We start from the raw sequence: 18,947 nt of genomic DNA on the forward strand, positions 1-18,947 counted from the left end.
ACAAGAACAACAAGAAGACTGTTACAACATTTAGTTTATGGCCAAAGCCTTCTTTAGAAAAGGAAATTATTCTAGTTTCAACAAACTGTGTACAGTCAGTCAGATAGGTTATTGATAAAGTACCCTCCGAGTCCCTTATTACCTGAAAACTTTATGTATAGTTTTAAACAAACATGTTTGTATAAGGAGACTATGAGTCCTAAAGTACAACACTCTACTAGGTTTATGGACAGTAAACTGTGCTTGTGGATAGGCACCACTAGACAATTAAACATTTCCAACTTTTAATAGGTAGATTGCTACTCACCATAAGGATGACACGTTGAGTTGCAGACAGGCAGAACGAAAAGTTTCTTACACATTTAGTTTACGGCCAAAGCCTTCTTCAGAAAAAGGAAACACACAAGGAGTGGAAAAGGAGAGGAGCAGGGAAGGGAAAACAGGGTCATGTGCATTGGTGAGCCATTGAAATCAAGCACGTTATGTTCAGCTCACTCTTCTGCCACACAGTAGTCTGCTTTTCTCTTGATGGTGGCCATTCATCAAGGCGTACCACTGTTTGGTAGTCATACCAATATAAAAAGCTTTGCCATGATTGCAGCGCAGCTGGTATATGACATGGCTGCTTCCATAGGTGGTGTGGCTTCTGATGCAATAGAAGTAGCCTGTGACTTGACCTCTCTATCCTTCCCCAGGTTCCCTTCTAAAACACCAGTCTTTCAGTAAAAGAAAGTGCAGCCACACACAATCTCAAAACAAATCCTCACCTAATCATCCTACCTGCAGACAAAGGGTCCACCACTGTCATTGCGCATCGCAGTGACTACCTGGCGGAAGGCCTCTGCCAATTATCTGGCTCCTCCACCTACAAACTCTGCAAGAGTGATCCAATCCCAGAAGTCCAACACAACCTCCAATCCCTACTTAACACTAGAAGTACCGAACTTCGCGGTACCCATAGTAGTACCACGTGGGTCATTTTTTACCCACAGTAGAAAACCTCCATTTTATTCATATTTAGGTGGTGTTTTGAGTGTCTTCATGTTGACAATATGAACAGTACACTGTCAAACATAAATTTTCACAAGTAAACTTTTTTTATTTTAAATTTTACAGAAGAAATTCCACAATCTTTCATCAACTGTCATTAAAACAAGTAAGTAAAACAATGTTATAATTTTTTCTTTATAAAAAGATTGAAACAGAATCAAAACATATTGTTTATGTGAGTATTAATAGTATTTTTACTTTTATAGAAAAATAAGGTAAGTACAAAATATTTGCGAAATATTCTAAAATGCAGCAGGTGATTAAAATGCCCTGCATGTTTTCTTGCTTATCAAGGAACTAAAACATAAGAACAGATAGCTTCAGCCTATAAGTAAAAATATTTGGAAATATTACAGAACAAGGACTTGACAGAATTGCCTAACCTGGAACTCAGACTTTCGACGAGAGTTTTTGGTCGGCAGCTTTTGCACACATATTTGCACTTTCCCTTTGTTGTTTTGTTGACATGACCTTCTACTTCCATATTGGGCAGCACCGGTATCGAGTGCCTAAAAGGGGAGATTGATTTCTCTCTGCAGTTTGTAAGAGGCAGCAAGCTCATCTGAGACTCTGAGGATAATGTTCTGAATTTGATAAGGCCTTTCCCATATTGGCCAGTGCCGGTATCAAGTGCCTGCAAGGGGAGACTGGCTCCTGTCTGCGGTTTGTAGAGGGCAGCAAGCTCATCTGCTATGCTGAGGATAAAGTCCCGATGTGAAATCTTCTTAGATGTAAGTAACTTAAAAATTATGTGAGCGTTGATCACGGCAAGGTCAAGAATATTACAAAATACACGCACAGGCCATCGGTGGGTGCCAGCTTGGGACACTGTAGTGTCTAGCCATTTGGTCAACTATATTGACTCCATCATTAGTTTCATAATAGAACTTCACCACTCCTGGAAGTTTCTTCTCACTATTCTCATTCATCTGACATCCGGCATGCATTTTTTTTTCTTTTTCCCTTGGTATGCTGTGAGAAGATTGTCACCGGACTTGTAAGAGTGTCATCTCCACTTCACGTTCCAGGAAGGGCCTCCTTGAGTGACCTCCGAAGACCAACTAAACTTGTTCCTTTTTGTTTCAGCTCATCTGCCTGTTTCATGGCGGTGAAGAAGTTGTCAGTCGTTATGCCCTGTAAGGGCGACACACCTGACATCTGCTATTGTGTAAGAGAACTGTTAGCAGTGCCCCAGACAGCAACGTAGAAGGGGATGGGTGGATTTCCCACAGTATAATATGTTATTCTTAGCTTCCCAGTCTCACTCCATAGGTCTGCATGTTGCCAGTACATAGTAAACAGAAAGCCGTGCTGTATAAAGTATCATCCAACCTCCGAATATTTTATATTTCATGTTCTTTTTGGTCCAAAGTATCATAATATACTCTAACATCTCGTGAACAATGTCGAGGCATGCCCAGAAACTATTTAGTGTCTAAAAACTGGTGTTAAAATGTTTATGGGTCAAAAATAACTCACATGGTACTACTGGTATAGCAGGTAAATTTTTCATACTTCTACGTTAGCTAGGGGGATGAAATTTTGGTGAGTTGTACAACCTCATAAATGGTGAAAAGTCACAGGAGCGTTTGGTTGTGCGACAATTATGGAGGGCACTACGGCCCTCGAAAAACCATCGTGGGTCAAAAATGACCCATATGGTCTTTGGCCCTTTCCGAAACCTCTAGCTTGAATCCATTTCTCTCCTCACCTCTGTGACACCCCTCACACACACTTTGAAACATGCTCTCCAAAATCCACAAACCCAACAATCCTGGACACCCCATTTTAACTCGTTATTGTGCCCCCACTGAAACAAATTTCAGCCCTCACTGACCAACAACTCAGACCACTTGCCTGTAATCTAGCCTCCTATGTAAAATATACCACTACCTTCACCAAATCTCCACTGTTCCCACCCTTCTATCTCCTGGACCCCTACTCATCACTGTTGATGCCATCTCCCTACACACCAACATCCCTCATGCTCATCGTATTACCACTGTTGATCACTACCTTTCCCAATGTCTTTCAGACTCCAGACCCACAACTCATACACCTTACTAACTTTATCCTATCTCACAACTAATTCTCCTTTGAAGGGACAGTGTACAAAGAAATCCACGGCACTGCCATAGACCTGCATGACACCCTCCTATGCTAACCTGTTCATGAGCCATCTACAGGAGACCTGCCTAGCCTTCCAAAATGCCAAATCCTTCGTCTGGTTCAGGTTCACTGATGATCATGATCTGCAAATAGGGCCAGGACACCCTACCCTAATTCCTTCACAACCTCTATACCTTCTCTCCCATACACTTCTTCTGGTCCTCTTCGACCCAGCATTCTACCTTTTGGACACTGACCTTCTCCTCTCTGATGGCTCCATTCACTCCTCTGTCCACATTAAACCCACCAACCACTAACAGTACCTGCATTTCAACAGCTGTCATTCTTTCCGCACCAAAAAATCCCTCCAATACAGCCTGGCCACCTGGGGAAAAGTGAAAAGAAATCCCTTGACCATTATGCTGAGGGTCTCACCACAACCCTCGAAGGCAGATGCTATCCCCAGTGCAAACCGATCATCTGTGCCGTTTCTCCACACAGCCCCTATCCCCCACCACCCCCAACGACCCACTACAAAGGAGTGCCCCCTTTGTCACCAAATCCACCCTGGACTGGTATGCCTGAAGCACATTCTTCATCGGGGATTTGATTATATATCATTACGAGCTGAAATGAGGAACATCCTACCAAGGATCCTTCCCACTCCTAAAGTGGCGTTCCATCAGCCACCAAATTTCCACAACATCCTAGTCCATCCTTATACCACTTTCAAACCCAAACCCGTGCCATTGGAATCAAATCCCTGAGGAAGACCCAGGTACAAGACCTGCCCAATCCACCCACCCAGAACATCCTATTCCAGTTCTATCACAAGCTTATCCTACCTCTTCAGAGGCCGGACCATCTGTAAAAGCAACCATGTGATGTACCAGCTCTGCTGCAGTCACTGCACAGCTTTTTATATTGGTGTAACTACCAACCAGCTGTCTACCAGGATGAATGGCCACCACCAAACTGCGGCCAAGAGCAAAGTAGATCGCCCTGTGGTGCAACATGGAGCTGAACAGAACATGCTTGATTTCAATGGCTGCTTCACAACCCAGGCCATCTGGATCCTCCTCTCCACCACCAGTTTTTCTGAACTGCACATGTGGGTATTATCCTTAAAGCCAATTTTCCACTTCCAAAATTATCCTGGCTTTAATCTACTGTCCCCACATCCTCAACCCAAAAGTTTCCACAACTTCTCTCCTGTCAGCTCCTCCCTAATCATCCCCTTAGACTCTTTGTGTGTCGCCCTCTGCCAATGCAAACACCCGTGTTTCCCCTTCCCTGCTCCTCTCCTTTTCTGCTCCGTCCCCTCCCTCCCCACTTCACATCCTTCTAATGCTGCACCTGGTGGCAGCCAGCCCCATTCGGCATGACAGATGCATGCTTTGTGTGTGTGTGTGTGTGTGTGTCTGTGTGTGTATATTTCCTTTTACGACTTTGGCCGAAATCTAAATGCGAAAAAAAGTTTTCATTGTGCCTGTCTACAACCCAACGTGTCATCCTTATGGTGAGTAGCAATCTACCTATCAAAAATTGGAAATGTTTAATTGTCTAGTGGTACCTATCCACAAGCACAGTTTATTGTCCATAAACCTAGTAATGTACTTTAGGACTCATAGTCTCCTTATACAAACAAGTTTGTTTAAAACTATACAAACTGTTTTCAGGTAATAAGAGACTCAAAGGGTACTTTATCAATAACCCATCTGACTGACTGTACAGAGTTTGTTGAAACTTGAATAATCCTTCTTTAAGTATGTCTAAGATGTTGTTTGTGTCCAATGGAAATGTTCTGTTAAAATTTCCATAGCCTCGCCAACAGGAATATTGAAAATAGGCTGCTGATGTCAAACAAGATTAGCTTGCACTAGGTGGAATAGGTACAGCTCTTAATTCTTCCACTAATGCAAGCAAATTAGGTATTCTAATTTTGGTTTAACTCTGGCTATTGTCAAACAAGGTGCTGAAACTGAAAACACTACAAGCCTTACTAGAATATCTTTGAAAACCAATACTATTTGGGTGCTTTAGGATTCATGTTTGTGAGGTATTTGGAGTTACTATCAGTAAATATGGACTGGCTGACTGTAATAAAGTTCTTCACTTCAAAAGAATATTTCTCTGTAGGATTGTAGGGTACCTCAGGGAATTCTGTAGAATTGAGGCATGTAAACAGTTTTTCAATATATTCTGACCAATCAAGTAACACTAAAACTGTTTCCCCTGTCAGCTTTTTTGGCAATCACATCTTGAAAACAGTTATTTCTTTATTGTGGTCAACACTCTTTGCTGCTTACAAGTTCAGAATTCCCTCAGTTACCTAACAGTCACAATGACATATTCTATGAAAGTCAAGAACCTTATTAAAACCTGCCAGTCCATACTAACTAACAGTAATTCAAAGCTATATGCACTGTCAGAAAAAATGCAACTCTCTCAAGGACTATGTTCCGTGGACCAGGAAATAATATGTACATACTGACGGGTTGTAGTGGTAGTGAATGATTTGTCAGTGTCATCAATGATCAGTTGGTGCCCAAGAGGCTTGTGTTCTGCCCCATTTTTTCTCTGCAGATAGTAATTGTGCTGAGTTTAGCAGTGAACACTAATTGCAATATTCACTGCCAATGAGTGTGTACTCCTGTTAAACAGTACAATCATCTGAATAGGGTTGCATTGTAGGCCTGCAGAGAGCAGGATGGGTGCATCAATGTACCACTGCAGATATTGAGCACAATACACCAGGGGTATGTCGCTGGTTTCAGCAGTGGTTTATGGAACATTCTCACATCTGTAGACCAGGTGCTGGATGTGAATTGTTCAAGCAGCGGTGGCCAACCAAATACTGTCCAGGGAAAAAATATTGCCCAGGGAAGAAATCGGGACACATGTTACACCTACTGTGTAACAAAGGACTATTTGGTAACCGTTTGATTGCAGCAGGACTGAGATCACATGTGCCTCTGTCCAGGCAGACACCAACACAAAATACCACCAAGCACAGCTACTCCTGTGTTGTGAAAGAGTTGACTGGAGGGTGGAATGGCACTCTGTTTTCTTCAAGGATGGCAGCAGGTTCTGTCTGTATGTGAGTGACGGACGTAAATGTGGACAGTGTATACCTGGTGAGCTGTCTATTCTGGAGTGCATGTGCCCATGAGACATAGGCCCCAAACCAGCCTCATGGTTTGGGAAGTGTAGTATGTGTTCATGTTGAATATTTTTCCTGACAAGAGACATAGTGCAGAAATTTGAAAATTCCACCACTACTACATCTAGTCTACATGACTACTCTGCACTTCATACTGAAGTGCCTGGCAAAGAGTTCATCAAACCACTTTCACACTTTTTCTCTACCATTCCACTTTCTAATAGTTCCCAGTAAAAATGAATACTTAAATCTCTCCGTTCAAGCTATGATTTCTCGTATTTTATTACAGTGATCATTTTGATCTACACTCCTGGAAATTGAAATAAGAACACCGTGAATTCATTGTCCCAGGAAGGGGAAACTTTATTGACACATTCCTGGGGTCAGATACACCACATGATCACACTGACAGAACCACAGGCACATAGACACAGGCAACAGAGCATGCACAATGTCGGCACTAGTACAGTGTATATCCACCTTTCGCAGCAATGCAGGCTGCTATTCTCCCATGGAGACGATCGTAGAGATGCTGGATGTAGTCCTGTGGAACGGCTTGCCATGCCATTTCCACCTGGCGCCTCAGTTGGACCAGCGTTCGTGCTGGACGTGCAGACCGCGTGAGACGACGCTTCATCCAGTCCCAAACATGCTCAATGGGGGACAGATCCGGAGATCTTGCTGGCCAGGGTAGTTGACGTACACCTTCTAGAGCACGTTGGGTGGCACGGGATACATGCAGACGTGCATTGTCCTGTTGGAACAGCAAGTTCCCTTGCCGGTCTAGGAATGGTAGAACGATGGGTTCGATGACGGTTTGGATGTACGGTGCACTATTCAGTGTCCCCTCGACGATCACCAGTGGTGTACGGCCAGTGTAGGAGATTGCTCCCCACACCATGATGCCGGGTGTTGGCCCTGTGTGCCTCGGTCGTATGCAGTCCTGATTGTGGCGCTCACCTGCACGGCGCCAAACACGCATACGACCATCATTGGCACCAAGGCAGAAGCGACTCTCATCGCTGAAGACGACACATCTCCATTTGTCCCTCCATTCACGCCTGTCGTGACACCACTGGAGGCGGGCTGCACGATGTTGGGGCGTGAGCGGAAGACGGCCTAACGGTGTGCGGGACCGTAGCCCAGCTTCATGGAGACGGTTGCGAATGGTCCTCGCCGATACCCCAGGAGCAACAGTGTCCCTAATTTGCTGGGAAGTGGCGGTGCGGTCCCCTACGGCACTGCGTAGGATCCTACGGTCTTGGCGTGCATCCGTGCGTCGCTGCGGTCCGGTCGCAGGTCGACGGGCACGTGCACCTTCCGCTGACCACTGGCGACAACATCGATGTACTGTGGAGACCTCACGCCCCACGTGTTGAGCAATTCGGCGGTACGTCCACCCGGCCTCCCGCATGCCCACTATACGCCCTCGCTCAAAGTCCGTCAACTGCACATACGGTTCACGTCCACGCTGTCGCGGCATGCTACCAGTGTTAAAGACTGCGATGGAGCTCCGTATGCCACGGCAATCTGGCTGACACTGACAGCGGCGGTGCACAAATGCTGCGCAGCTAGCGCCATTCGACGGCCAACACCGCGGTTCCTGGTGTGTCCGCTGTGCCGTGCGTGTGATCATTGCTTGTACAGCCCTCTCGCAGTGTCCGGAGAAAGTATGGTGGGTCTGACACACCGGTGTCAATGTGTTCTTTTTTCCATTTCCAGGAGTGTATTTAAGTGGGCATCAACAAAACATTTTTGCATGCAGAGGAGTAAATTGGAGATTGAAATTCCATAAAAAATCTCACCACATCAAAAAAGCCTTTGTTTTAATGAGAGTCACCCCAACTTGCATATCATATCTGTAACGCTTTCTGTATTTCACAATAGTACAAAACGAGCTCCCCTACTTCGAACTTTTTCCAAGTCCTCCGTCAATCCTGTCCGGTAAAGATCCCATACTGCACAGCAACACTCCAGCAGAGGACAAACAATCATAGCGTAGGCAGCCTCTTCAGTGGTTTTGTTGCGCCTTTAAAGTGTTTCTACCAATAAAACACAGTCTTTGATTTGCCTTCCCCACAATGTTAGCTATGTGATTGTTCCAATTTAAGACATATGTAAATGTTACCCCTAGGTACTCAGTTGAATTGACACCTTTGGATTTGTGTGATTTATTGTGCAACCAAAATTCCCTTTAGAAATCAAGTGGATGATCTCATACTTTTCACTATTTAGAGTCAACTGCCACTTTTCGCACCTGACAGATATCTTGTCTAAATAATTTTGCAATTGGTTTTTACCTTTCGTTGACTTAGATGGTAAATGACAGAATCATCAGCAAACAATCTAAGAAAACTGGTCAATATGTCTCCTAAAACATCTGAATGGTTTAGGAACAGAAGAGGGCAGAAACAATTCTCTCGGGGTTGGCAGCTATCACCTTGCTTTTACTCACTGACTTTCTGTCAAATACTATGAACTGTGACTTTTCTGACAGGAAATCATGAAGCCAGTCACATAACTGAGATGATACTCCATAGGAATACTGAAGGTAACTTCTGCAACTCTGTCAACATGTCTTCATTGTCGTTAATATTAACATTTATTTGGGTCATTCGTATCTAATTGCAAACTGCTGATATAAGAGTGCCCTGATAAAAATGAGCAACTACAAGCAGCATCCTTCATCACATAAAACAACTAAAACTCCTGGAAGCAACTGCTGGCAAGTAAAGAATATCAGACATCACCTTAGTTTTATTTTCTGTTGCTGAAGGGTACCTGCATTAGGAATACCTGACAAATCAAGGTGCTGCTCTTCATGATAAAGTGTGATAAGAAAGATTAGTGGCTAACGTGCTGTCAGCAATGAGATTATCACAGATGAAGCAGAAGCTTGGCATAAGGAATTCTGAGGAAGGAAGGAAATCATCTGTGCCCTTCTGAAGAAACCAACCCAACATTTGCCTTAAATGATTCAGGGAAATCATGGAAAACCTAAATTTCCAGAAACAGATTTGAATCTTCAGCCTCCCAAATGAAAGTTCAGTGTACTAACCACTACGTCACCTCCCTTGTTGTTAAAGTGTGTACAAACTCTTAAGTTTTTAACTGGAAGGAACATCACTTGTAAAATAAGTTCACTGACCATAGCCATTAATAAAGTATTCTTAGGGGTACAATGACACAATAACACTTAGTTTATCAGAAAACATAGGCATTATCTTTTTCTCCATTATCAACCCACAATTTATTGTGCTACTGAGTAGGGTAGTTGCCACTATGCTATCTGTCTTGTTACAGAATTTCAATGCTTCTGCATTTCATTGAAGAATGATGTAAAAAGGACACTTACACGTATAACAATATCACCTGACAAACTGCGAGCCTTGTGGTTTTCAGTCTGCATTCACTACACCTTCAACGAAGAGACATTCTTCGTTTCCAGGCATTCATGCAGGACAGTAAGCATAGATCCCACATAAGCATCAACTTTGACCGTATAAATTTCACACCCAGTCAGAGGAACAAAAACTGCTTGTTCAATAACAATGTCAATATGATTAGTGCTTGCTGCTTTTGCTCGTGGCCATACAACAATCAGCGTTCTTTGAACTCTTGTGCCAGTGACTATGCATTTGTCACATCCACAACACCACCACAACTGCAAGTTTTATTGCAGATGTTCATGACACAACTCACCTTATCGCAGAAGCGTTGAGTCATTGACAGGCTCGCTCAAACCTACACATCCCCTGTCCCGTGCTAGTCCACGAGCCCGAAGGCAATCTCAGCACTGTGTGTCTATCCCGCACAACGTAGGGGTAGAATTTTGCCATGTTAAGTATTGTAAAATCCTCCAGCAGTGAAACGGACACTTTACAGACTTGTGTGGACTCAAATAGGTTCTATTTTTAAGGTGACCACTGTAACTAAGCGTAATTAGAAAGTACAAGAATTTGCAACACCTACCTCACTTCTCTTGTGGCAGTATAACACCATATTGTGAGCACCGGGTGTCACTGAATACAACACATGTGAGTAGAAATAGAAGATGAATCCTGTATGAATGAAACTGGTTACACTGTGAAAGGTTCTGCAGTTGTGACAGGTTCCATGTTAACTGAGGAAAAACTATGACCACAATACACTGGGATCTCTTGTCCACTTTTATTACCAATACGAGTGACTTCATTGAGGAGACCTCAGGGTTTTGCACAGATCAGTGCCAACTCTGATCACCGAATTTTGATACACTAAAGCCATTCAAATTAAAATTAATGTACTGTAGGCCACAGGCTATGCTACACATCAGTCTTTCACCATAACTTAAATTCCAAAAAATAATATATACCCACATAAAATATTGTTTGTATTCTAGTCTCTTCCTGCTTGTGTATGTATAACATCAATACCACATCATTGGGTCACAGGATGAAGCTGACATACAGAACCAGTAGGTTCAGTTGATCCAAATTCTTACTTTCCTCAAACAAAAGGACAAATAGGAAGATATGTGTTAACATCATAAACTAGATGTCATTTGAAAGTGTGTATTATCACAGAATATTGATCCTTGTGGGCTACCTAAACTAAAGTGTTTGATTACCTTTATCCAATCAGTCACTCACAATAACCCACCAGGCTATTGTTAAGACACTTAGAAGCTTGGCACTCTCTTAACTTTGCAAACTTCACAGCCTGCCAAAGACACTTGGGAAGTCACCCATTATAGCGACTGGATACTTTTCTTGGTATGGTATCCACAAAAGACTGGCAAAAGTAGCTAGAATGTCAACCACCGCATACTTTCTTGGCTTGGCATCCACAAAAGGTTGACAAAAGCACCTGGAAAGTCGATCATCAGACTTCATAAGTTCTTGGCATGCTACCCACCACACCATATGAATTGCCTGATAGTCAACATCTATACTCTGGAAACCACTGTGAAGTGCTTGGCAGAGGGTGTGTCCCATTGTACCAGTTATTGGGGTCTCTGCTGTTCCATTCACATATGGTGCGAGGAAAGAATGACTGACCAAATGGCTCTGAGTATGCTGTAATTATTCTGATCTTTCCTCATGAACCCCATATGAGCAATACATAAGGGGTTGTGGTATATTCCTAGAGTCATCATTTAAAGCCAGTTCTTGAAATTTTATTGGTAGACTTTCTTGGAATAGTTTACATCTATCTTTGATAGTCTGCCAGTTAAGTTGCTTCTGCATCTCTATGATACTCTCCAACGGGTCAAACAAGCCTGTGACTATTCATGCTGCCCCTCTCTGTACATGTCCAATATCACCTGTTAGTCCCATTTGATATGGGTCCCACACAGTTGAGCAACATTCTAGGGTGGGTCACATCAGTGATTTGTAAGCAATCCCCTTTGTAGACCAACTGCACTTCCCCAGTAGTTTTCCAATAAACAGAAGTCTACTACCTGCTTTACCCATGACTGAGCCAATGTGATCATTGCATTTCATATTCCTACAATGTGTTACATCCAGGTATTTGTATGAGTTGGCATATTCTGATTGCGACTCAGTGATATTACAGTAGTAGGATACTATCTTTTTTTGTCTTGTGAAGTGCACAATTTCATATTTACAAACATTTAAAGCAAGCTGCCAATTTTTGTACCACTTTGAAATCCTATTACGATCTGACTGAATATTTATGCAGCTTCTTTCAGACAGTGCTTCATTACAGGTAATTGCATCATCTGCAAAAAGTCTGAAGTTACAATGAATACTGTCTGCAAGGTCATAAAATACACAAAATGAACAGCAAGTGTCCTAACACAGCTCTCTGGGACACAGCAGAAGTTACTTCTAATTCTGTCAATGACTTTCCATCCAAGATAACATGCTATATCCTCCCTATCAAAAATCCTCAGTCCAGTCACAAATTCCACTTCACACACTATACAATTGCACTTTTGAAAAGCTTAGATGAGGTACTCAGTCAAATGCTTTTCAGAAATCAAGAAATACTGCATCTACATGACTGCCTTGATCCGAAGCTTTCAGTGTGTCATGTGACAAGAGTGAGAGTCGAGTTTCATATGATCGATGTTTTCAGAATCCATGCTAATTGTCATGGAGGAGGTCATTCTGTTCATGTCTGAATTCAGAATATGTTCTAGGAGTCTCCAACAAGTTGATGTCAAGTATATTGGACAGTAATTTAATGGATAACTTCTGCTACCCTTCTTGTAGACGACTGTGACCTGTGACTACTGGGCACAGTTTTTTGTTGCAGGAATCTATGATAATCAGAAGAGGGGCTCACTTAGCCATAAATTCAGTGTAGATGCTGACAAGTATTCCACTGGGCCCTGGAGCTTTGTTCAATTTTATGGATTTAAGCTGTCTCTCGACACCAGTGACATTGATGCTTATTTCACTCATCTTTTCAGTGGTACAATGATTAAATTGGAGCAATTATCCCCAGTTTTCCTTTGCAAAGGAACATTTGAAAACATAGTTGAGAAGTTCAGCTGTTGCTCCGCTTTCCTCAGTTTCAGTTCCTGTCTCATTTGCTAGGGACTCGACACTAACTTTTGTGCCACTAAAAGCCGTTACACATGACCAGAATTTCTTCGGGTTTTGTGAAAGATCACTTGCACTATTCTGCTATGGTGGTCATCGAAGTCTTCACACAATGCTCTCTTAACAGACATGATTCATTCAGCATTTTTCTCTCTATAGTCGTATGCTTTGTTTTACACCCTTTATGCAGTGGTCTCTGTATCTTTAGAGGTTTCTTTACAGTAAAAATATATCATGGAGGGTCCCTCCCATAATAAACTACTCTGCTGGATATGTATCTATCCAGTGCATGTCAACTAGACTTTTAAACTTGAGTCATAGTTCCTTTACATGCTCCTGTCCTATGATGAAAATTTCAAGTTTCTCTTTCAGATATGATGCTATTGATTTTTTGTCTCATTTACTGAACATATATATTTTTCTGCTTGTTTTAGTTGTACTTTGTACTTTGGTTATCTTTGCTGCGACAACCATGTCACTGATACCAGTATTGATGTAGGGATCCTCAAAGAGGTCAGGTCTCTTAGTTGCCATTACATACAATATATTTCCCTCATGAGTGGGGTTATAAACTACCTGTTCTGCATATTTTCAGAGAAGGCATTTAGTAATGTTTCACAGGATGTCTTACCCTTGCCAACACTAACAAAACAGTAATTTTCCCCAATTTACTGTTGGATGATTAAAGTTCTCAACTCTATGGGACAAGCCCAGAAAGTCGCAGCCTAGCTTGTCACAGAATCTTCGAAGTCTATAGCTCAGTCCCTCCACTCGACTCGGAGCCATAATCAGCTTTTGAGACAGTGCTACTGTTCTACTCAACACACTGACAGTTACTAGAATGTACCAACTATGACCTCTCAGCCAGGATAATAGGCATAATTTGTTCCAAAATGCAACACACTCTGCAGTTGGCTGCATCCCGTTCCCTCAATGGCTGTCCGAATAGCCTCTTCAACATACTGAATGAGGCTCCTAGACATACACACTTGAGTCCAACTGGTGTCCTTTCCTATCCCTTGCTGCCATTTCCCTCAGTAGAAAAATCATTCACCATACATCTGATATGCTGATGATTAATAGAGCCCTACCCTTGCATTAGCCTTCTCGACACTGGACAAAACAGGTTTCTCCAAAAAAGGCGAAGTGTGCCCACTGGATCAGTTTCAGTTAACAGTGGGTCAGTTTCAATGAAAGATAGCACTTCAAACTACTGTAGTATGTAAAATATTTTGTTAACATAATTTTTGTCATCTTATAATGTCTGGCATTTGCAAAAGCCATCATTGTGTTGGATCCATGCAAAAAAAAGTAGATAAATAAAATTTATTTTGTGTATATCTTGGCTCAGTCTAGATCCCTGAAGGTTCTCCTTCTTGATAGGCTCTAAAGGAGATGAATAATGAATAAATGCAGTGTAGCCTTACTTATTTTTTATGATCACCTGAGGCATAGTGGATAGACACACAGTACGGAGGTTTACTGGAAATGCAAAGTCATTCGCAAGACAAATACATATTTGCAAACAACTATTCTGTAGTGGAATGGAATGAACAACACATCAAAGTTTCATACTGTTCCACCTACAAGTGGTGCAAGGAAAGAATGGTTTCTGGCAATGAACCCATGCATCTGAACAAGGGTTTTGTAAAAGATCTGAGTTCTGTAAACAAACTGCAGTTTCCCAGCATCCTAACAACAAAATGATGGTTGCCTAAAGTAAAGGTGTAAGCCAGAGTTACTCTTGCACATGGCACTTTCATTCTTTACATAGCAACATACTCTCCACAGAGTAATTTCCATGCTCCAATGCAATGTTGTTCTTAATACATAATTACTGCCTGGCGTTATACTTAGATGCAGGAATATCAAAAGAGAAAGAGGTACTTCTTTTGAGAAGCAAATTTTAGGCTCACCTTGCGAGGAGGCACTAGTGGATATAGAACTGCATTCTGAGCTTCAGATGGACTTTCTCTATTTGTAAAGAAATTTGCTGTCGCTCTTTGTGTCAGACAGATGACCATAGTAATAAGCCATAAATATTAGTTCACTAAACAGTTGGTCATTCAATATGTAGGGGTTTCACTAAGCTTTCGTTTGGGGTCAATTTTTCTTCATTTGTTAGATTTCAATAGTACAGCTTTTGGGTTTACATGTAAATCGGCAATGTCATGTCATTTAACAACAATTTTAGATAAATATTAGGAATAAAAAACCTGTTTCGTTACAGTGTTTCTGTACAAACTTCACAAATTTCTGCCGTACACCTTTCCTGTCGTATAGTCAATCTAAGTTCAGGGTTTTACACGTGCATAGTTTACTTAAACAATGGCAACAAAGCAAGTGAGAAACAAAAGAAAATAAACACCAGTGTTCCTGGTAATGATATGAAACACTCTTTAGTTTTTGGTATTGATGTAATTTAGCATCTAGACCTACACCAAAAATTTCCTCGTTGCGCTATGACAACAACGACACATCTATACTTGTACTTTCTCACTGCTGCTACAAAACACGTACCGGTATTCTAAATTCAATATGTTCATTGGCAAACCACAGCAAATAACGCTTCAGCATTACTACTTGCAGAAATAAACACTACACATTCGCTGATTCAAACATAAACACTCGCTCAATTGACGCCAAAGGTTTTCATTAATGACCACAACCCACGGACATACATTTATGTCTGTGCCACATGCCGTGAGCACTTGACCAGTAGTATCTCGCAAGAGACTGGCTGTGCGTTCCTATAGATCAGTGATCTCTATACTAGATCACTGCTGTAGATCGAGTCACACAGAACTTTTTTGGTGTTCTGTGCCGAAGCTACGGTCCGAGCCAGAGCCCAGCACGGGCACAGGCCGTCAGTGAAACTGAGCGGAAGCAGACTGAACATGATGTGTAGGGACCAGTTCACGCACTACGTTTACATTCGACACCTCTTCCGGAAGGCGAAAACCGAATTTCGGAAATCGTTTTTCGCTGTTGTGTTTGCATGTTAGCCAAGTTAAATATGGCGTCTCGAAAACAGCTGATCCAGTTTCTGATTCAGTCAACACAATCGTTATTTCTCTTCACTTAAATATAAAGGCAGATAGCGTCATACTCAGACTAACATTTCTACTTCTTCTCTGCACAATAACTCCATAGTAACCGAATATTCTTAAAACAAGACGTAACTTGACAATCCAAGCACGTTTCAAAAACTTGTTGCGTTTACGTGGGAGCGAAAACTAGATATCTATACAGCATGAGGCAGTCCAGGCCAATCACTGCAGTAATGCAGCACATCAACACAAGGTGGCTCTTGCAGGCCCAGCCACTGTTTGACATGAACAGGCCACGGATTTGTTGCCTCAAAAGCAAGTGGAAGCATCTCAAGAAGTGGACCGCCAGCATAAACATGCATTATATTATCCCGGCATGAGTCTGTGCTAGTTGGCGATCAACTAAGGTTCAGTGACCTTTCAGTTATTAAGGCGAAAATTTGTAAAATACAGGGAGCTAGTGCATTTCACCTGCAGGAGAAATATGTTTACTTTGTGACATATAGTTGCTCTGGGGTGAGGAGATCACTTAGGTGAAAAATTAGTGATCAATGAGGGAATCTATTGTGAGAGTCGCTAATGTGAATATGTACATGATTCTGATACTTATGACCGTCTATTCTTTTACACCATTTGTAAAATAGATTGGAACTGAATTATTTCAAGTGTGTAGAAAGACATACAGAAGCCACTGGCGTAAGTTTCAGGAGAAGAACGTACTGGTGTGTTAAAAGGTAATTCTATCAGTCTAGTCTTAATTATTTGCAGAAGTTCGATTTGTGGAAAGTTTCCATATAGGAACTTTGGACATTTGATTAGTGATGTTTGCTGATGGACCTGCTAGCACAGTAGGAAATATAGGATATGTTTTCCTGCAGTTAAGAAAAATCTGCTTAACAGCTATGCACCATATGACTAAATGCGAACTGAATAGCTCCAAATTACTATATGAGGATTCTATATAAGTTCCTATCTATGAACAGTAAATTCACAACTGACTGGAGGTCATTGTCGACTGCTGCTGCACTACCAGATGGATGAGTTTCCAGATGGATGAGTTTGTTGTAAATCATTGTGATTGTTGTATCATGATGTGTGTGTATTAATCCTTGTCTTTGTACGATTTCATATAAGACTGGTGGTGATACAGTAAATCTGTGTCAGCTGCATCTGAGTTGCCCAGTCACCTATAATGAGGGGGGTCCATCACATACGAATTTCATGCTGATCAAATCTGAATTTAAGGCAAACACAAGAAAAACATAATAGCTCATTGTCTATGCCAATCTGGTTTATATAGAGAATTTTTCAGAGAATAGAACTAGACTATGACTTCTGCATTTAATATTTAGATAGTGAAGTGTTCTTCATAGATGCCATTGTTACATTCCATCCTGGATTTTCCATTATTTGGTTCATATATGTTAGTGATTTAGAAAGTGTTTAAGGATCTTGTGTTAGTGAATTTTGTCAGTGATTTAGGTGATCAGTTAGGGTTTAGGGGTATCCCATAATATGAAGGTAAAGATTAAGGGAAACTGTCATGTTCTGGAAAAAACCAGATCATACTATAAAATGCAGCGGTAACAAGAAGCTAACAGTCAGAGGAGTGCTGAGGAATCCAGTTCAGAACAAGCAATAGATACAAGCCAGGGAGAGGGAAACGATCCTCTGACAGATCTATTAAAGCACACGAAACTCTCAATGTCAACAGTAACAAATTTAGCCACCCAGCAGGCGGATATATCGACTACAGTAATAATTTTAGCTACCGAATAGTCGAATACAGTATTTCGACTTCTGTAACAAGTTTATTCACTGAGCAGTAAATATGTTGGCCACAGTAAACAATATAGGTATGGAGCAATCCAACATTTCGGGCTCAGTGGTGAATTTATCAACTAATGTGGATAATTTTGCCACTTAACAAATAGAGTTGTCCACCAAAGTGAAGCTGGATAAACTGCCCACTAAGGAAGACTTTCGAAGGTATTAGATGAAGTTAGTACTCTGTCCAATGAACAAACAGAAATGAAAGAGGAGATAACGAGTCTATAAGAAGCTCTAGAGCAGTTTCCAATGGAGAAGATTTAGAGGAAATGTGAGGAGCAATTAGAGAAGGTAGGAATGAGAGCAACAGACTGGAGACCATGAGCCCCGAGTCATGGGTCTTTATGTGACTATGTAAGTACAGAGCAACACACTTGTAGGAGCCCAAATGAACATACTTATGGAATTGTGTCACCATCTGTTGATTATGCAAAATCAATTATGGAGGCAATTTCAAACATTTTTTCGAGAGAAAATGTCACTCAACCCAAGTGTATTTACATGTAGACTTAAGAGTGTGTTATCATGAGCATGGCCAGAAAGACAATGGATTAATTATGTAGCAGGATATATCCAAGGCGATGGTAGTTCATGGGTAACAGACATGATAGATAGGTACTGAACACATGAAGAATTTGAGAAGGTGCGCCATTTAAGAGATACTGAAAATGAAGGTTTTCAACCCCAAATCATTCTCAAATAGAAATGGAAATCTAAGAAGATATTTTGAGAAATACTTAAACAAAGCAAGCTGTTGGGATAAACCGATGATCACTAAAGTATTCTAAGGATACTGAAGACCAAGCTACAGATGGAATTAAGGGAGAAATTAGTTCATATGTCTGAGGAAAATTTAGAACATTTTTTTCAGCTTTGAATTCACTTGATTTGTTGCAAGAAGACCAGAGACGGAGGGTTAACTAAATAAATGTTACACACAGGAGAATATGCGAGTCTATTATAATGACAGTAATGGTAAAAACAATGGTATGGAGATAATTAACGGTAAATGACAGTGATAACAGCTATCTTAATGGACAGAACAACAGCTGTCGTACCTAGAATGACAACAACCGTTTCAGACCAAACAGGAACAGTCAGGGACAATACAATAGGAGATATAATCTAGTATATAACGTTAACAGCAATCAGACACAGGGTAACCAAAATTTACCAGAGCCAAGACCAGAA

General features: G+C 41.5%; 1 protein-coding gene across 1 annotated transcript in view; it reads right to left on the reverse strand.

The window, feature by feature from the left end:
• Positions 1 to 15,630, reverse strand: part of LOC126260097 (tRNA (guanine(10)-N2)-methyltransferase homolog) — a 174,869-nt gene extending 159,239 nt beyond the window's left edge. The window contains exon 1 of the mRNA XM_049957329.1: positions 15,397 to 15,630. Coding sequence (XP_049813286.1) covers positions 15,397 to 15,453 — 57 coding nt within the window. The 5' untranslated portion in view covers positions 15,454 to 15,630. The remainder of the gene's footprint in view (positions 1 to 15,396) is intronic.
• Between the last annotated feature and the right edge of the window lie 3,317 nt (positions 15,631 to 18,947).

This window comes from Schistocerca nitens, chromosome 1 (genome assembly GCF_023898315.1).
Source record: "Schistocerca nitens isolate TAMUIC-IGC-003100 chromosome 1, iqSchNite1.1, whole genome shotgun sequence".
Lineage (NCBI taxonomy): Eukaryota > Metazoa > Arthropoda > Insecta > Orthoptera > Acrididae > Schistocerca > Schistocerca nitens.